Here is a 16,593-nt window from a genome sequence, read left to right as displayed (position 1 = left end):
ACCTGCACTGAAAGATAAATCAGTGTATGGAAGATACTTTCATTCATTTCTACAGAGTGTAAAGTAGGATCACAATTGCACATGCAAAACCCAATTGTAGCTATTTCTATTACTTTAAATGTTAAACATTATTTTAAATATGTTACATTCAAAATTTTCTTTCATTTGCAGAATGCAGTCATGGCAAACTTTTGCTTAACTTTACTCTAAACCCACCAATCAACTAACCTGGCTGGTCTTTTGATCAATAATGAAATATGGGCTATATACAGTTGAGGTTGATTTACTAAAACTGGAGCGTGCAAAATCCGGTGCACCCTGCATAGAAACCAATCAGCTTCCAGTTTTTTTTTTTTTTTTGTCAGAGCTTAACTGAACAAGCTGAAGTTCGAAGCCTACTGCATTAGGGTGTGCAACCCAGAGCACAAACACACATGTGTGTATGTCAGCAGAGCAGTGGGTGGTGTAAGCAGAGCAGAGATTGGGGTCAGTAGGGCAGTGGATGGTATCAGTAGTTTTTATTGTTTTTTTATATATTTTTTACATTATTATTATTATTTAGTTTAAAATTAATTTTTTTAGGAGCCCCATTGGGGGGGGGACTTTGGTGAAATATCAAGGGTCTAAACAGAGAGAAAGGGACTGAGGACAGAGCTTCCCTAGTCCCTTTCTTTGCAGCCTCAGCTGCACTGGACAGTGAATGAATGGGAAGTGCTCTTTGCTGAGCAGCTTCCTGTTCATTCACAAACTGAATTATAGTAAACACAGTTTACTATGCTTCAGTTAACCACTTGCCGACCGCCGCAAGTACATATACTGCGGCGGTCAGCCCCGTGCAGGCAAAGTGACGTACAGGTACGTCACTCGCCTGCGAGGCAATAGGGGGGCGAGCGCGCCGCCGGAAGCGCGCTCCCACCCCCACTAGTTCACGGGCATCCCCACGCGAGTGACCGGCGGGTCCAATGTCCGCCGGCCACTCGCGATCTCCCGCTAGAGAGGGAGAAAGGCAGGCGGCTAATGTAAACAAAGCCGCCTGTCATTCTCCCTGATGTAACAGCAGAGATCATACGATCCTGCTATGTAGGATCGTATGGCTCTGTGGTTACATCAAAAGCCACGACCCTTTACAGTTAGAAGCACGCCCCTAGGGACACACAACTCATTGCTCTCTAATAAAGTTAACCCCTTCCCTGCCAGTGTCATTTTTACAGTAACAGTGCATATGTATAGCACTGATTACTGTAGTAATGTCACTGGTACCCCCCAAAAGTGTCAAAAATGTCAGTCAAGGGTCCGATCTGTCCGCCGCAATGTCGCAGTCCCGCAAAAAAAAATCGCAGATCGCCGCCATTACTCGTTAAAAAAAAAAAAATGACAAAAATCTTTCCCTTAGTTAGTAAACGCAATAACTTTTGCGAAAACCAATCAAAATACGCTTATTGCTATTTTTTTTACCAAACATATGTAGCAGAAAACAAAATTTGCCTAAAATGTTCAAAAATTAGATTTTTATTTTTTTTTGGGGGGGGAATTTCATATAAAAAAATGTGAAAAATATTGTTATTCTTTCAAAATTGTTTTTTTTGTTTATAGCGCAAAAAGTAAAAATCGCACAGGTGATCAAATACCACCAAAAGAAAGCTCTGTTTGTGGGAAAAAAGGTACGTCAATTTCATTTGGGTACAGCGTCGCACGACCGCGCAATTGTCTGTTAAAGTCACGCAGTGCCGAATCGCAAAATAGGCCCTGGTCTTTGAGCAGCCAAATCCTCCGGGGCTTAAGTGGTTAAGAATGAACACAGGTGGGATCGTTACAGATCACTCACTGTGTTCATTTATTCATCCATCCTGAAAAATCCCCTGCAGCAGCCATGGGGGGAGGAGAGGAGGGAAGCTGGAATCATTGCAGGGGAGAGACAGGGGACACAAGAAAGCAGGGGGGATCAGCACTGCACAGGGTGATTAGAGTTTGCCCAGGTACACCCAGCACTCCCTGTTAGGCACGCCTATGACAGCTGCACTGGATTTTGCACTCTCCAGTTTTATTAAATCAACCTCATTATATTAAATCACGTTAATCTGCTTATGTTAACAAGATTCAGCGATGAGAAAAGTATAAAGAATGATCTGCAACCAACAGAGAAGGCAATCCACTAAGTACACAGTTTGCAAAAGAAGTTCCCTATAATAAGTCTATGTATTCAGACAGAAAAACACATACTTGTAAATCATTTGATAAGCAAACATGCCAAAGGCTACCAGTATACATAAAAAATTCATTCACAATCTCAAGGAATTACTGTTAACTATGTTTTTAGTCACACAAAATAGCGAGGCAAAGCTTAGCCGTAGGTGAAGCAGGGAGGCAAGGAACGACAGGTGAGAAGCAACAGTGGATCCCTGGGTAACAGACACATTGCAATACACTCAGGCAGCGTCAAAGAACACGGAACACATCTGCAGGTGCATGGAATCCACAGATACAGAATTGTATTGCCCAGCTCAGTGACATTTCAAATCGTGCTTTCCTGCACTTCAGCAACGTCATTTGGGTGTCCAGTGGACAGGAAAAAATAAAACTCAAATCCATTATATTGATTTTGTAAAAAAAAAAAATCACTAGAAGTTTTGGGTATTTGGAATTTGTATCAGTTATTAAGAACACTTTATATTATGGTCACATAAATGAATGAATGGATGGATGAGTGAAATTTCACAGACAAGGGTATGACATAAGAATGTTAATATTGTTCAATTGAAGAGCACTGAATGTACTGGGCCAAGCAAGAGGACAATCCAATCCATCAGCATGCATCTCCCCCCACCAGCGAGAAAGAAAAAGGGGGGTTCAGGAATGTAGGTGCCTCCTCCAAACGGGACAGAGTCGACCTTAGAAGACACAGAATATAAAATGTATGAAACTCTATTGGAAACAGCTCTATGTATATGGCTAAACTAATAATAAACAACCTTTCAATTTGCTTTTGAAATATCCCTTATGGAACAGACATTCTTCCTTATGGACTATCTGCCATATAATTTACCGCACCTACCTTACTCTAATCTACGCGTATACGTGACATAGTAAATAAGATATGTGTGATCTTTTTAGTTAATCACAAATGCAAATTTTAGATATAGAATTTTAGCATTTGTGTCAGCCAGGTGAAATTCTATTAATCCCGTTTGAGTTTGGCATTTGCAACAGCAGAAGCCTTTACGACAGACTATGAGCATGGCATAAGAAATGCTTTCAGCAGAGGGGAAAGAGAAGCAGGTTAGTGAACAGCAAGAAATCCCTGTCACCCAGTGTGCCAGCCAGAGCTGTGGGTGATGGCCAGAAGATGTTCCCCTGAGCACACCTCCCCAGCATTCAGAGCTTTGCCCGGCGCTGGTGGTATTGAGAAGGGGGACTGTACCGTCCGGAGTGGCCTGATGACGGGGGGGTTTACATTTGATGTAATCGTGGTCAGTCGGAGTGGCTGTGTAAGGTGGAGATGTCAGACCTGCTCCGGAGGATGAGGGCATGGAATTTCCAGGACCCGGCATCGTCCCAGCCGAAGAGTGGGAGTCCTCATCCAACGTACTATGCTTCTCCCTGTTTTACAGGAATAAATTAAACTGCGTAAGCACCACTTGATGTACAGCACACGAGACATTATAACAATAACCTAATCAAAATAAACTCATAACCACACAGACAATAACATACTCAAACAAAGACTAAAGCTTTAACCAGTAACTGTGAAATGCTGTTACATGCAGAGTTGTATAAAGTACTCGAAACCCATACTTGAGTAAAAGTACAAGTGCTCGATCAAAAAGTGACTTGAGTAGAAGTGGAAGTGCTTGATCAAAAAGTGACTTGAGTAGAAGGACTAAAGTATTCAACATTTTTTGTACTTAAGTATTGCAAGTCGTTTTTTTAAAAATTTTGCTACTCAAGTACCGAAAGTAAAAGTACCAGTAGTTTTAAAAAAAAAAATATGCTACTCAAGTACTGAAAGTAAAAGTACAAGTACTTTGTTATGTGGTTATTAAAGAAAGAAATCAAAAGTTTATTAAAGTTAAAGTTATTAAAGAAAGAAGTCAAAAGTACACATGACATAATACACATTTTTTTGAGCTTCATGAAACCTGCCATCTACCGTTCTGGCAGTGGTAATTTTTATAATTGTAACGAGTAACTATGCAGCACAAAAAAAAAATATCGGAGTAGAAGTATTGAAATCATCGAAAAAATGTAGTGAAGTAAAAGTGGAAGTAGGAGAAAAAAATTATACTCCAGGAAAGTACAGATACCGCCTTTCGGTACTTAAGTACAGTAGTGAAGTAGTTCTACTTAGTTACATCTCTGGTTACATGCATACGTATCTGGGTAACTACATACTTCTCATTGGATTTGGGTGTATTTTTCTCCTCTCCCTTTGCAAATGGCCCCTCCGAAGCTTCTTTCATGACAGCGAATAACATTTTATGATCCAGCTCATGGACAGGTTTCTCCAGTAGTTTCAAGACAGAGGCATGAAGACGGAAGTACACCTATTAAAAAATAGTATAAATCTGTATAAATCTTTGTGCACCTACAGCTATATCAGGGGATATCTGGCACCAAAATGAAAATGGCCCACCATACCATAACTTTATACATAAACGAAGGCCTGGTTTTAAAGGGACCCTGTTGCTCTTCTAAAGAAATTAAATGAGTGTCACTCTGGTTGCTTCAAGAGCTACAGGCAGCAATGATAACTGACATTTCCGAAAAGCATGTCCTCTGTTGAAGGCAATGGCTCCTACTGACTACTGTCCTGTTGTGATGTGTGCTTTAAGAGGGAGGAAAGCTACCTTGTAGCTCCTGAAGCGACCAAAGATTTCCTTCATTCACACCAAACAGGTAGGCATTCAGCACATTCTTTTACAAAGCGTCACTTATTGGGTTTCCTTAGGATAGCAGCAGGGTCTTTAAGCCATCTCTGTAAACTGAATTATTATCTTGTATGTTGTATTGCCCCATAACAAGGCTCAACAACCTCTTTTTGGCAGGTGGTGCATCTGTTGTAAAACTTAAAATGAAGACAGCTCCCAGATCAGAGTATCTGATTTACCAGATGACCCCACCCACTGGCTCCAACAAAATTCTTACCTTTTCCTTTCCCTGCACTTTAATGATGTAGCATCCTCAGAGCACACAAGTAGAACAAAGAATTCTAGAGGTGCATGCACTGTACTCAGGGCTACTGTTAGAAGCCATGGGCCCTATACAGCTAACCTGACAGCCCCCCCCCCCCCAAATAAACACAGTTTACAATGCTTCAATAATGAATGAAATGAACACAGTAAGTGATCAATACCGATCACTCATTGTGTTCATTCAGGAAAGGAAGAAGCTGGTAATTATGACATTTACTGTACCCTTCTCTCACTGTCACTCCTGAAGGATCCTATTGTGCTCTTGCAGCTGCCGGCAACAAGACGAAAAGGGAAGGTGGCAGCACTGCAGGGATAGGAGGGGGCACATAGGGGCCTAGGCAGCAGGGGGAAACCTATGGTGCAGAGTGAGGGTGATTGGTGCAGCAGGGGGCAATTACTAGAACCGATCCCCTGTATGGCTCTCTCTGTAGCAGCTGAAAGCTGGCATGTGGGAGAGGAGAAGAAGCCAGCTTTCAGTTGCCGATCATCCTCAATGTCCAAATAGGATTTACCCTGCTGCCTGGGTCCCAAACAGGACGACTGGTGGTACCCCCTCTCCACAGCCCTGGCTGTACTGAAGCCATTGCTGCTCCAACTGCACATGTACACTGAGTACTGTGCACTGTCCCTGGATGCACATGCATAGTTCATCAAGTCCAGCACAAATATCATTCAAATTAACCTTTATGTAAACATAATGTTACAAAGTTATAATAAGACAAGAATTTCACTTTCTATCTATTTAGAAGCATACCATCAACAAGCAATCAAAAGATTAAAAACTTTAAATATTTACTAACAGCAGAGAAAAACTCTTTAATGGTCCTATTTATTAAAGGAAAATCGATTTCCCGGATCAATAGGTTCTGTAATGAGTTTTAATAATTAAATCTGCAGATTATGTTTTCTACGGGAAAGGGGTCCATGCAATTTGCAAACAGCCATTACAATGTTTATTACTATGTCTACTGGCACAAAAATCCTAAACCTGACTACTTTCTCACTTGATGATGAGGCACTGATAGGCAACACTGGTGGGCACTGATTGGCAGAACTGGTGGGCAACACTAGTGGGAACTGGTGGACAACACTAATGGGCACTGACTAGCAGCACTGGTGGGCACTGACTAGCAGCACTGGTGGGCACTGACTAGCAGCACTGGTGGGCACTGACTAGCAGCACTGGTGGGCACTGACTAGCAGCACTGGTGGGCACTGACAAGCAGAACTGGTGGGCACTGACAAGCAGCACTGGTGGGCACTGACAAGCAGCACTGGTGGGCACTGACAAGCAGCACTGGTGGGTAATGTTGGGACCGATATCCCTGTAACAGAAGAGGGTTACCGGCTTTCTTCTTTTCTCCTCACGCTATCAGTGTGAGAAGAAAAAAAAGCCGATAATTGGCGTGTGTTTACTTCCTTAATCAGCTGTCATCGGCTGACAGCTGATCACGTGGTAAAGAGCCGCTGTGGCTGGCCCTTTACCCCAATCTGTAATCAGCCATCTGAACAACTATGGATGCCTTCCCGGCACTGGAAGCCTGCACTGTAGCTGTCCTTTTGCTATAGCGCGGATGGAAAGTGGTTAAGAAAATTATGTTATTTCATAATGAATTTTACACTGCTGTCCTAAGAGCTACCAAAGGCATCTACTTACCACAATTGGGGAATAATCACGGTAATCAGGCTAAATGTGCAGGATATGCTCAAGCATCTACTAGCCAGACTTGCTGCATGATCACTGCAATTAGGCTAAATGTAAAAAAGATCTGTTCAGGTTTCTAAAAGCCTGACTTGCAGCATAATCACTGTGCTAAATGTAAAAATATCTGTAATCAGGTTAACAGTAAAAGGATCTGCTCAAATATCTGATAGCCAGACTCATTGCATGATCACTACAATCAGGCTAGATATAAAAGGATCTACAAAAGCATCTACTTACTAATCTAGTTGAATAATCTCTGCAAAACAGACAAACAAATCTACAAACTACAAATTAAAGACAGAACAATTTCTGTAAACACTGAGCTGTATTATGAAACCTGAAGTACACTATATTACCAAAAGTATTGGGGCGCCTGCTTTTACACACACATGAACTTTAATGGCATCCCAGTCTTAGTCTGTAGGGATCAATATTGAGTTGGCCCACCCTTTGCAGCTATAACAGCTTCAACTCTTCTGGGAAGGCTGTCCACAAGGTTAAGGAGTGTGTCAATGGGAATGTTTGACTATTCTTCCAGAAGCACATTTGTGATCTCAGGCACTGATGTGGACGAGAAGGCCTGGCTCTCAGTCTCCACTCTAATTCATACCAAAGGTGTTCTATCGGGTTGAGGTCAGGACTTTGTGCAGGCCAGTCAAGTTCCTCCACCTCAAAATCGCTTATCCATGTCTTTATGGACCTTGCTTTGTGCACTTGCCAAAATCATTTGGTGGAGGGGGATTATGGTGAGGGGTTGTTTTTCAGGAGTTGGGCTTGGCCCCTTCGTTCCAGTGAAGGGAACTCTTGAGGCATTAGCATACCAAGACAATTTCATGTTCCCAACCTTGTGGGAACAATTTGGGGACGGCCTATTCCTGTTCCAACATGACTGCACAACACTGCACAAAGCAAGGTTCATAAAGACATGGATAGGCAAATTTGGGGTGGAAGAACATGACTGGCCTGCACCTCAACATGAACATGACATGACTCAACATGAACATGACTGGCATGCACCTCCTGACCTCAACCTGATAGAACACCTTTGGGATGAAATAGAGTGGAGACTGGAAGCCAGGCCTTCGCCTCCAATATCAGTGTCTGACCTCACAAATGCACTTCTGGAAGAATGGTCAAACATTACCATAGACACACTCCTAAACCTTATGGACAGCCTTCCCAGAAGAGTTGAAGCTGTTATAGCTGCAATGGGTGGGCCAACTCAATATTGAACCCTACGGACTAAGACTGGGATGCCATTAAAGTTCATGTGTGTGTAAAGGCAGGCGTCCCAATAATTTTTGTAATATAGTGTATATATCTTCCTGCTAGGGAGCAGAGGTAATCTAGCAGCCAGGGTTAGTTTTTACTGTTTAAGGGATTTTTTAGTCCTAGTGTGCTATTTTGGGAATATACACCCAGGCTGTTGGCAATAAGCAACTAATTTTTTTCTTTAGGTTTGATACATCAGTAACCAAAGGGAACATTGAGTTTCAGTTTTAGAGGCTTGTTCATGTTGTAGACAACATGTGTCAAACACCCAGCCAACCAGGCCATTTCATGTGGTCCTCGCACATTTTCTGCAGCTGCGCCCCATCTCAGCAGTTAGCAGCAGAGAGGAGGATGGAACTCCTCCTACAGATTCTGCACCTCTCTGTGCAACCGCAGCACCCCCTCTTCTCCACCTTCCCTTCCCATAGTTGAAGGAAAGAAAACTGCATAGTGTATGGCCTGACTTATAAATGCTAGATCCACTGAATAGCTAGTGGCTTCCATACTTTGGCTCAGAAGAGAAACTGATTTGAACAGCATGTTGTGAGCCACTGTCATCAATAGAGTCAAGGTGACAAGACTGGCACTTTCATAGAAAAAGGCCTTGTGCTTCTGGATCACCTGTAAGTCCTGTATATCTGACTGTTCTGCACAAACCAGAAATGACCTGGGTTACAGGCTTGGTCTGAATGGATCTGCAGCTAGATCTTGTAACGGTGGTCTTAACCAATAGCCCTATGGTCTGCAGTAGGACCAATATTTTTGGAAACATATCAAAGATAAACATGTTACCTCTAAAGCCTCCATGGCCAGCTCTGGAGGATTGTGATAGTGGATCTTCTTAGGATAACGAGCTGCTTCCTCATGCAGGTAATGAGCTGCCTGTTTGTAGTGTTGCAGATACAGCTCTGGAGCAGCTTTCTGTTTCTCACAAATTTTTCCCAACATATAATGAATTAACCACTCTTCCTCATCTCCATCTCCTTCACAACGAGAAGCTGACATAAAACATTGCTTGGCTGTCTCAAGCATGCCGTCTCGACGTTCCTTTAACTACAAAATATAAAATGATTATGTCATCATTCTATTGGCAACAACTTTTCGCATGTAATTACAGAAAGACTATTTCAGTGAACTCTCTTTACTGCAAAGCACAGGTAATGTTAACTCATTTAATGCGGAAACAGAGTGATATTTGACAATAAATAAATAAATGTGAAAAATAGGGAATTTCTTCCTCTAGCGAGCAGCAATAAAAAAACGTGAAAACGCAATATGTGATATAGATAGGAATTATTGCGCTCAGCAGTAAACTCACAATAAAGTGCTAATGCATAAACAGTGTTATGTCTCACATAAATCACATAAATAAATGAACCGATGTGAATTCATAGGTGAATATATCAATAAATAACAATAATTAAGTGAATATATCAATAAATGAAGTCCTTGAGAGTGCTCGGTGCAAACTACTTGTCTCAGCAGCAAAATGGACTTGATATAAAGTGCCTTCACCAATCACCATGCACCCAGGGCTCGGATAAAATACTTCTTACCAGAAGAAGTTGACCCCTTAGTTATAGGGGGTCATGACCAGCATGTATCTCCACAAGAGCTCCAGATTATCCTGATACTGTCTTCACATCCAGTGTGTGATAAGCCAGAAGTATAGAGGTAACTCCGGGACTCCGGACAACATGTTGTGGGAAATAAGGAGACTCCAATAGTGTAATATTGCCAGGTATGCAGATTTAATTAAAAGTAATGCACTTACTACATAGCGGTAAGTAGAACGCCACAATAATACAGATCGTTCGGCTACTTCTGGTGGATGGGATGATGATCCCCTGAGGACGTCAGCACGCCTGACGAAACATGCGTCGGGAGCGTGAGACCGTAGAGTTCCGGTGAGGTGGAGCGCAGACGCGGAAGCGGCGTCCCATCCACCAGAAGTAGCCGAACGATCTGTATTATTGTGGCGTTCTACTTACCGCTATGTAGTAAGTGCATTACTTTTAATTAAATCTGCATACCTGCCAATATTACACTATTGGAGTCTTCTTATTTCCTACAACATGTTGTCCGGAGTCCCGGAGCTACCTTTATACTTCTGGCTTATCACACACTGGATGTGAAGACAGTATCAGGATAATCTAGAGCTCTTGTGGAGATACATGCTGGTCATGACCCCCTATAACTAAGGGGTCAACTTCTTCTGGTAAGAAGTATTTTATCCGAGCACTGGGTGCATGGTGATTGGTGAAGGCACTTTATATCAAGTCCATTTTGCTGCTGAGACAAGTAGTTTGCACCGAGCACTCTCAAGGACTTCGTTTATTGATATATTCACTTAATTATTGTTATTTATTGATATATTTAACTCATTTAATGGAGAAAAAATGCAAATAAGTGTAAAAGCAGCACTGTGATGAATATAAATGAGTAAAAATATGTAACATATAAACTAGGTTACAAAAGTGCGCTAATATGTGACCAAGTGAACAATAACATAATGTCCATAAGTGAAAAAGATCCAAATAAATCTCATCTGGAAGAGGGTGTTCCCAAGGTGATACGTGCAGGAAAACCAACTGATGGATGATGGGTGTATATAAAATGGGTGAATTAACCTCTTACCAAAAAGCAATCCATAAACGCGACATTAAACAAAGCTGCAATCTTGTGGAGCTCCAATCCCAGAAGCCGACTCATTAGTAGAAACGCATCGGGGGGAGCCAGCCGTGCTGCTACATGTCTCGGATCGCACTGCAGGCGACCGTGACTTTTATCTGAGTATTTGCTGTCTACTACATCGGATGTGTGTAAGTGTTTTTACCTTTACTTATTCAATAAATCGTGGGTAATGCACTATTAGTCCCTTCCTCCTTATATTGCAGTCTTCCTGTTGGTATTCCTACTCCTGGAAGCCTCCAGACCCCTATAACTGGGAAGCTCTGTTGATCCATCCATCCCACCGGATATCCCATCATCTCTGGCTGATCTATTGGATTCCCTGGTACCACAGTACATGCTCCATTCTCTCTCAATCGTGGTAAGAGTCCATTCACATCACTGGGTGTCATCACAAGATTGCAGCTTTGTTTAACCGCTTCCATACAGAGCAGTTAGACACCCTTCCTGCCCAGACCAATTTTCAGCTTTCAGCACTCTCACACTTTGAATGACAATTGCTCAGTCATGCTACACTATAACCAAACAAAATTTTTATCATTTTTTTCACACAAATAGAGCTTTCTTTTGGTGGTATTTGATCACAACTGGGGTTTTTTTTTTTCGTGATATATGCAAAAAAAGAGCAAAAATTTTGAAAAAAAAACACTTTTTTTTAGTTTCAATTATGAAATTTTGCAAAAAATAAATTTTTCTTCATACATTTGGGCCAAAATGTATACTGCTACATGTCTCTGGTAAAATTAACCCAAATTAGTGTATATTATTTAGTCTGTGTGAAAGTTATTGAGTCTAGAAGCTATGGTACCAATTACTGAAAATTGATCACACCAGATGTACTGATTGCCTATCTCCTTTCTTGAGGCCCTGAAATGTCAGGACAGTACAAATACCGACCAAATGAACCCTTTTTGTAAAGTAGACAGTCCAAGGTATTTAGTAAGAGGCATGGTGAGTTTTTTGAAGTTGTAATTTTTTCCCCCAATTCTTGGGAAAATGAAGAAAAATTTTTTTTTTTCTTTTTTTTCCCACAAAGTTGTCAATTTATAAGCTATTTCTAACACATAGCATGTACACAGCAAAAATTACACCCAAAAATACATTCTGCTACTCCTTCCGAGTATGGCGATACCACATGTGTGAGACTTTTACACAGCCTGGCCACAAAAAGAGACTCCACGTCCAAGAAGCACATTCAGGCGTTCTAGGAGCATAAATACACATAAAACTTTCTTACTACCTATCACACTTTTCAAGGCCCTAGAGCACCAATACAATGGAAAAGTCCACAAAATGACCCCATTTTGGAAAGCAAACACTCCAACGTATATTCTATGAGGCATTATGGGTCGTTTGAACATATCATTTTTTTCCACAGGTTTTTGGAAAATGTGGGAAAAAAATGAAAACTTTTTTTTTTTACACAAAGTTGTCAATTTATAGGATATTCCTAACACATAGCATGTACACAGCAAAAATGACACCCCAAAATACATTCTGCCACTCCTCCTGAGTATGGCAATACCACATGTGTGAGACTTTTTCACAGCCTAGCCATATAGAGGGGCCGAACATCCAAGGAGCATCATCATGCATCCTAGCCACTTGCCTAGGCCTATTTTTGACATTTGGTGTTTACAAGCTAAAATCAGTTGTTTTGCTAGAAAACTGCTTAGAACCCCCAAACATTATATATTTTTTTTTAGCAGAGACCCTAGAGAATAAAATGGAGATTATTGCAATATTTTTTATCACACCGTATTTGCGTAGCGGTCTTCCAAACGCAATTTTTTTGGAAAAAATTCACTTTTTTTAATTAAAAAATAAGAAACCAGTAAAGTTAGCCCAATTTTTTTCCATAATGTGAAAGATAATGTTACGCCGAGTAAATAGATACCCAACATGTCATGTTTCAAAATTGCGCACGCTCACGGAATGGTGACAAACTTTGGTACTTAAAAATCCCCATAGGCGACAATTTAAAAATTTCTACAGGTTGCCATCTTTGAGTTACAGAGGAGGTCTAGGGCTCAAATTATTCCCCTTGCTCTAACGATCGCGGCGATACCTCACATGTGTGGTTTGAACACCGTTTACATATGTGGGCGGGGTTTCTGTATGCATTCGCTTCTGCGCGCGAGCTAACCGGGACAGGGCGCTTTAATTTTTTTTTTTTTTTTTACTATTTATTTTATTTATTATTTTTTATTTTTACACCGTTTAAAAAAAAAAAAAAATTGATCATTTTTATTTCTATTAAAAGAAATGTAAATATTCCTCGTAATAGAAATAGGCACGACAGGACCTCTTTTTTGTGAGATCTGGGGTCAAAAAGTCCTCAGATCTCACAAGTACACTAAAAGATATAAAAAAAAATAAATAAATAAATAATTATAATATAAAATGAAAAAAAAAAAAAAAAGGACCTTTAAACCGGTTGCTAGGCAACAACATTTTCCGTAGCTCCGGTCCTCCAAGACCATAGAGTCAAGTGAGGGCAAGCTTGCCCTCACTCGACATCCTGTCTGTGAGGATTCGGGACCGGATCGTTTTCCCCGCTGCCGGCGGGTCCGGTAAGCGGGGAAAAGGACCGGAACGCGTCGGGAGGGGGGGGGCGCCTCTTCCGCCATCCTGGAAGGGTGATCCCACGGCGAATCCGCCGCTGGGACCACCCTTATCGGAAAGCCAACCGTCCACCGTTTAAAAAAATACCAGGGTTATGGCAGCTATCTGCTGCCATAACACCGGTATTTAGGTTTAAACGGAGGACGTATATAAACCTTTTTGGACTTGGACATGGTGGCTGTATGAAGGGTGACAGGTACTCGGGTACTTTGTTGGGCAGGTGACAGGTACTCTGGTACTGATGAGCAGGTGGCAGGTACTCGGGTACTCCGATAGGCAGGTGACAGGTACTCGGGTACTCTGATGGGCAGGTGACAGGCAGGTGATAGGTACTGATGAGTAGTACTCACTGACTGATAGGTGATAGGTGATACTGTACTGATGGGTACTGATGATCAGTACTGATACGTGATAGGTACTGATGAGTACTGATGAGTAGTGATGGGTACTGATGAGCAGGCGGCAAGTACTTGGGTACTTCAGGCGTCAGGTACTCTGATGAGCAGGTGGAAGGTACTCGGGTACTCTGATGGGTAGGTGACAGGTACTCAGGTACTCTGATGACGGGTACTCCGTTGACAGGTACTCAAAGTACCCGAGTACCTGTCATCAGAGTACCCGAGTACCCGTCATCAGAGTACCCGAGTACCTGTCATCAGAGTACCCGAGTACCTGTCAGAGTACCCGAGTACCCGTCATCAGAGTACCCGAGTACCTGTCATCAGAGTACTCGAGTACCTGTCATCAGAGTACCCGAGTACCCGTCATCAGAGTACCCGAGTACCTGTCATCAGAGTACCCGAGTACCTGTCATCAGAGTACCCGAGTACCTGTCATCAGAGTACCCGAGTACCTGTCATCAGAGTACCCGAGTACCTGTCATCAGAGTATCCGTCATCAGAGTACCCGAGTACCCGTCATCAGAGTACCCGAGTACCCGTCATCAGAGTACTCGAGTACCTGTCATCAGAGTACCCGAGTACCTGTCATCAGAGTACCCGAGTACCCGTCATCAGAGTACCCGAGTACCTGTCATCAGAGTACCCGAGTACCTGTCATCAGAGTACCCGAGTACCCGTCATCAGAGTACCCGAGTACCCGTCATCAGAGTACCCGAGTACCCGTCATCAGAGTACCCGAGTACCCGTCAGAGTACCCGAGTACCTGTCATCAGAGTATCCGTCATCAGAGTACCCGAGTACCTGTCATCAGAGTACCCGAATACCTGTCACCAGCCCATCAGAGTACCCGAGTACCTGTCATCTGAGTACCTGATGACAGGTACTCGGGAACTTTGATGGGCTAGTGACAGGTGCTCTTTATTGGGGGGGGGGGGGGCAATCAGTGTGTTTGGGGTGCACTGTAGTTGGTAACTAGCTGTTACCACAATCTCCTCCTCACACAGGATCAGTGTGTGAGGAGGAGAACACGGTGACAGCTAGTTACCGTGTTCTCTGTTGACATTTGTGACCGGCTGTGATTGGACACAGCCGGTCACGTGGTAAAGAGCCAATTTCATTGGCTCTTTACCTAGATCGGGGATCGACTCTGTCCGAGGGACGAGCCTCGTCCCCGATCGCTGCTCTGCGCGCCCCCGGGGGCGCGCATTGCAGAGAGAACGAGCGGCTCGTGCTGGAGCCGCTCATGTGATCGGCTGTGATTGACACAGCCGATCACGTGGTAAACAGCCAATTTCTATTGGCTGTTTACCTTGATCAGTGATGGGCTATGTCCGAGGGACGAGCCTCATCCCTGATCGCGCCGCTGCGCGCCGCCGGGGGCGCGCAGTAGCAGCTAGAACGGGCCGACGTCATATGACGGCGGCCCGGATCTAGACAACCACTTTGCCGACGTCATTTTACATGACTCGGTAAGGAAGTGGTTAATGTCACGTTTATGGATTGCTTTTTGGTAAGAGGTTAATTCACTCATTTTATATACACCCATGATCCATCAGTTGGTTTTCCTGCACGTATCACCTTGGGAACACCCTCTTCCAGATGAAAAAGACTTTATTTTAAATTGTTGATTTATTTGGATCCTTTTCACTTATGCACATTAGGGCTGAACGATAGTCGATATGATATCGACTATCGTTCTGTGCCCGTGGGCGATATTCATATCGCCGAGGACACGATATTAGCATAGGCAGGAAGTCGGGACTCGGCGGGGGAAGGACTCACAGGGATTGCGGGGGAGGACTCTCAGTTATTCTTGTAGCAGCCCGACACATCCGTCCCTCACTTCAGTGGTGAGCAGCGCGCCTTGAACAGCTGCACAGCTAACCAATCAGGCGTACCTGCACGCCTGATTGGTTCGCTGTGCCGCTACTCACGGCGTGATTGGTTGGTTCGCTGTTAAATTGAGAAATTCATCCATTGAGAACTAGCTGAGGGCGGAGCCGGAGACTGAACGTGTGGGCTGCACGGAAGTGGAGTGAGTCACTCACTGTATGCGGCTGTGTTCTTCTACCGGCTCCTAGTCCTCTACCACCACTGTGAGTCCCGACGAGAGTGAGAGACTGAACACAATCCACACTGACTGTCACAGAATATTACAGGGTTCATACACATTTTTACCAATAAAATTCCATGACTTTTCCATGACTTCACGTAAATATTCATGACCTAAAGTTTCATGAAATGTCTATGTATACACGTTAAATAAGAAGAAAATCCATGTCACACCCAGCATATTTTTACTAAAATAAATGACAATCTTTGTAGTGTACAGTACCTCTGCAGTTAGGGTTTCGTTTCTGGATACAGCGCGACTCAAAATGATCCCCTGTTTTACAGTGGATGAGATGGAAGCACCACTGCAGCAGCTCGGAGCGGGTGTCACTTCAGGTGCACGGGTGAAAAAGCTGAGAACTCTGATGTAGGGGGGACTCTGGTGACCAGAGACCACTTTCCACAGAGTGAATGCACTAAGGAAGGGAGGGGGGGGTCCTGATATAAGGAGGAACCTTTATAACAGTGCCCCCTTACATCAGTGACCCCCCCCCCCTCAGACTGGCTTGGCAGCACTGTCACTGACCTCCTCTTAGGTGCACAATGCTCTGGTTTTATCCTGTAGTCTCCTCTCTGCGGACATGGTACAGGAGATTTT

At 43.2% G+C, this 16,593-nt stretch overlaps 1 protein-coding gene across 1 annotated transcript in view; it reads right to left on the bottom strand.

Moving 5' to 3' along the window:
- CABIN1 (calcineurin binding protein 1) overlaps positions 1-16,593 on the bottom strand; it is a gene marked incomplete at its 5' end in the record, with an annotated part of 455,669 nt that overhangs the window by 285,662 nt on the left and 153,414 nt on the right. The window contains 3 exons of the mRNA XM_082243930.1: positions 3,419-3,597; positions 4,390-4,541; positions 8,959-9,219. Of these exons, the coding sequence (XP_082100056.1) occupies positions 3,419-3,597; positions 4,390-4,541; positions 8,959-9,219 (592 nt within the window). The remainder of the gene's footprint in view (positions 1-3,418; positions 3,598-4,389; positions 4,542-8,958; positions 9,220-16,593) is intronic.

The sequence above is a fragment of the Pelophylax lessonae genome (genome assembly GCF_965119305.1).
Source record: "Pelophylax lessonae genome assembly, chromosome: 1".
Lineage (NCBI taxonomy): Eukaryota > Metazoa > Chordata > Amphibia > Anura > Ranidae > Pelophylax > Pelophylax lessonae.
The sequence above is the reverse complement of the archived record's forward strand: the minus strand, read 5'-3'. Positions and strand labels throughout refer to the sequence as shown.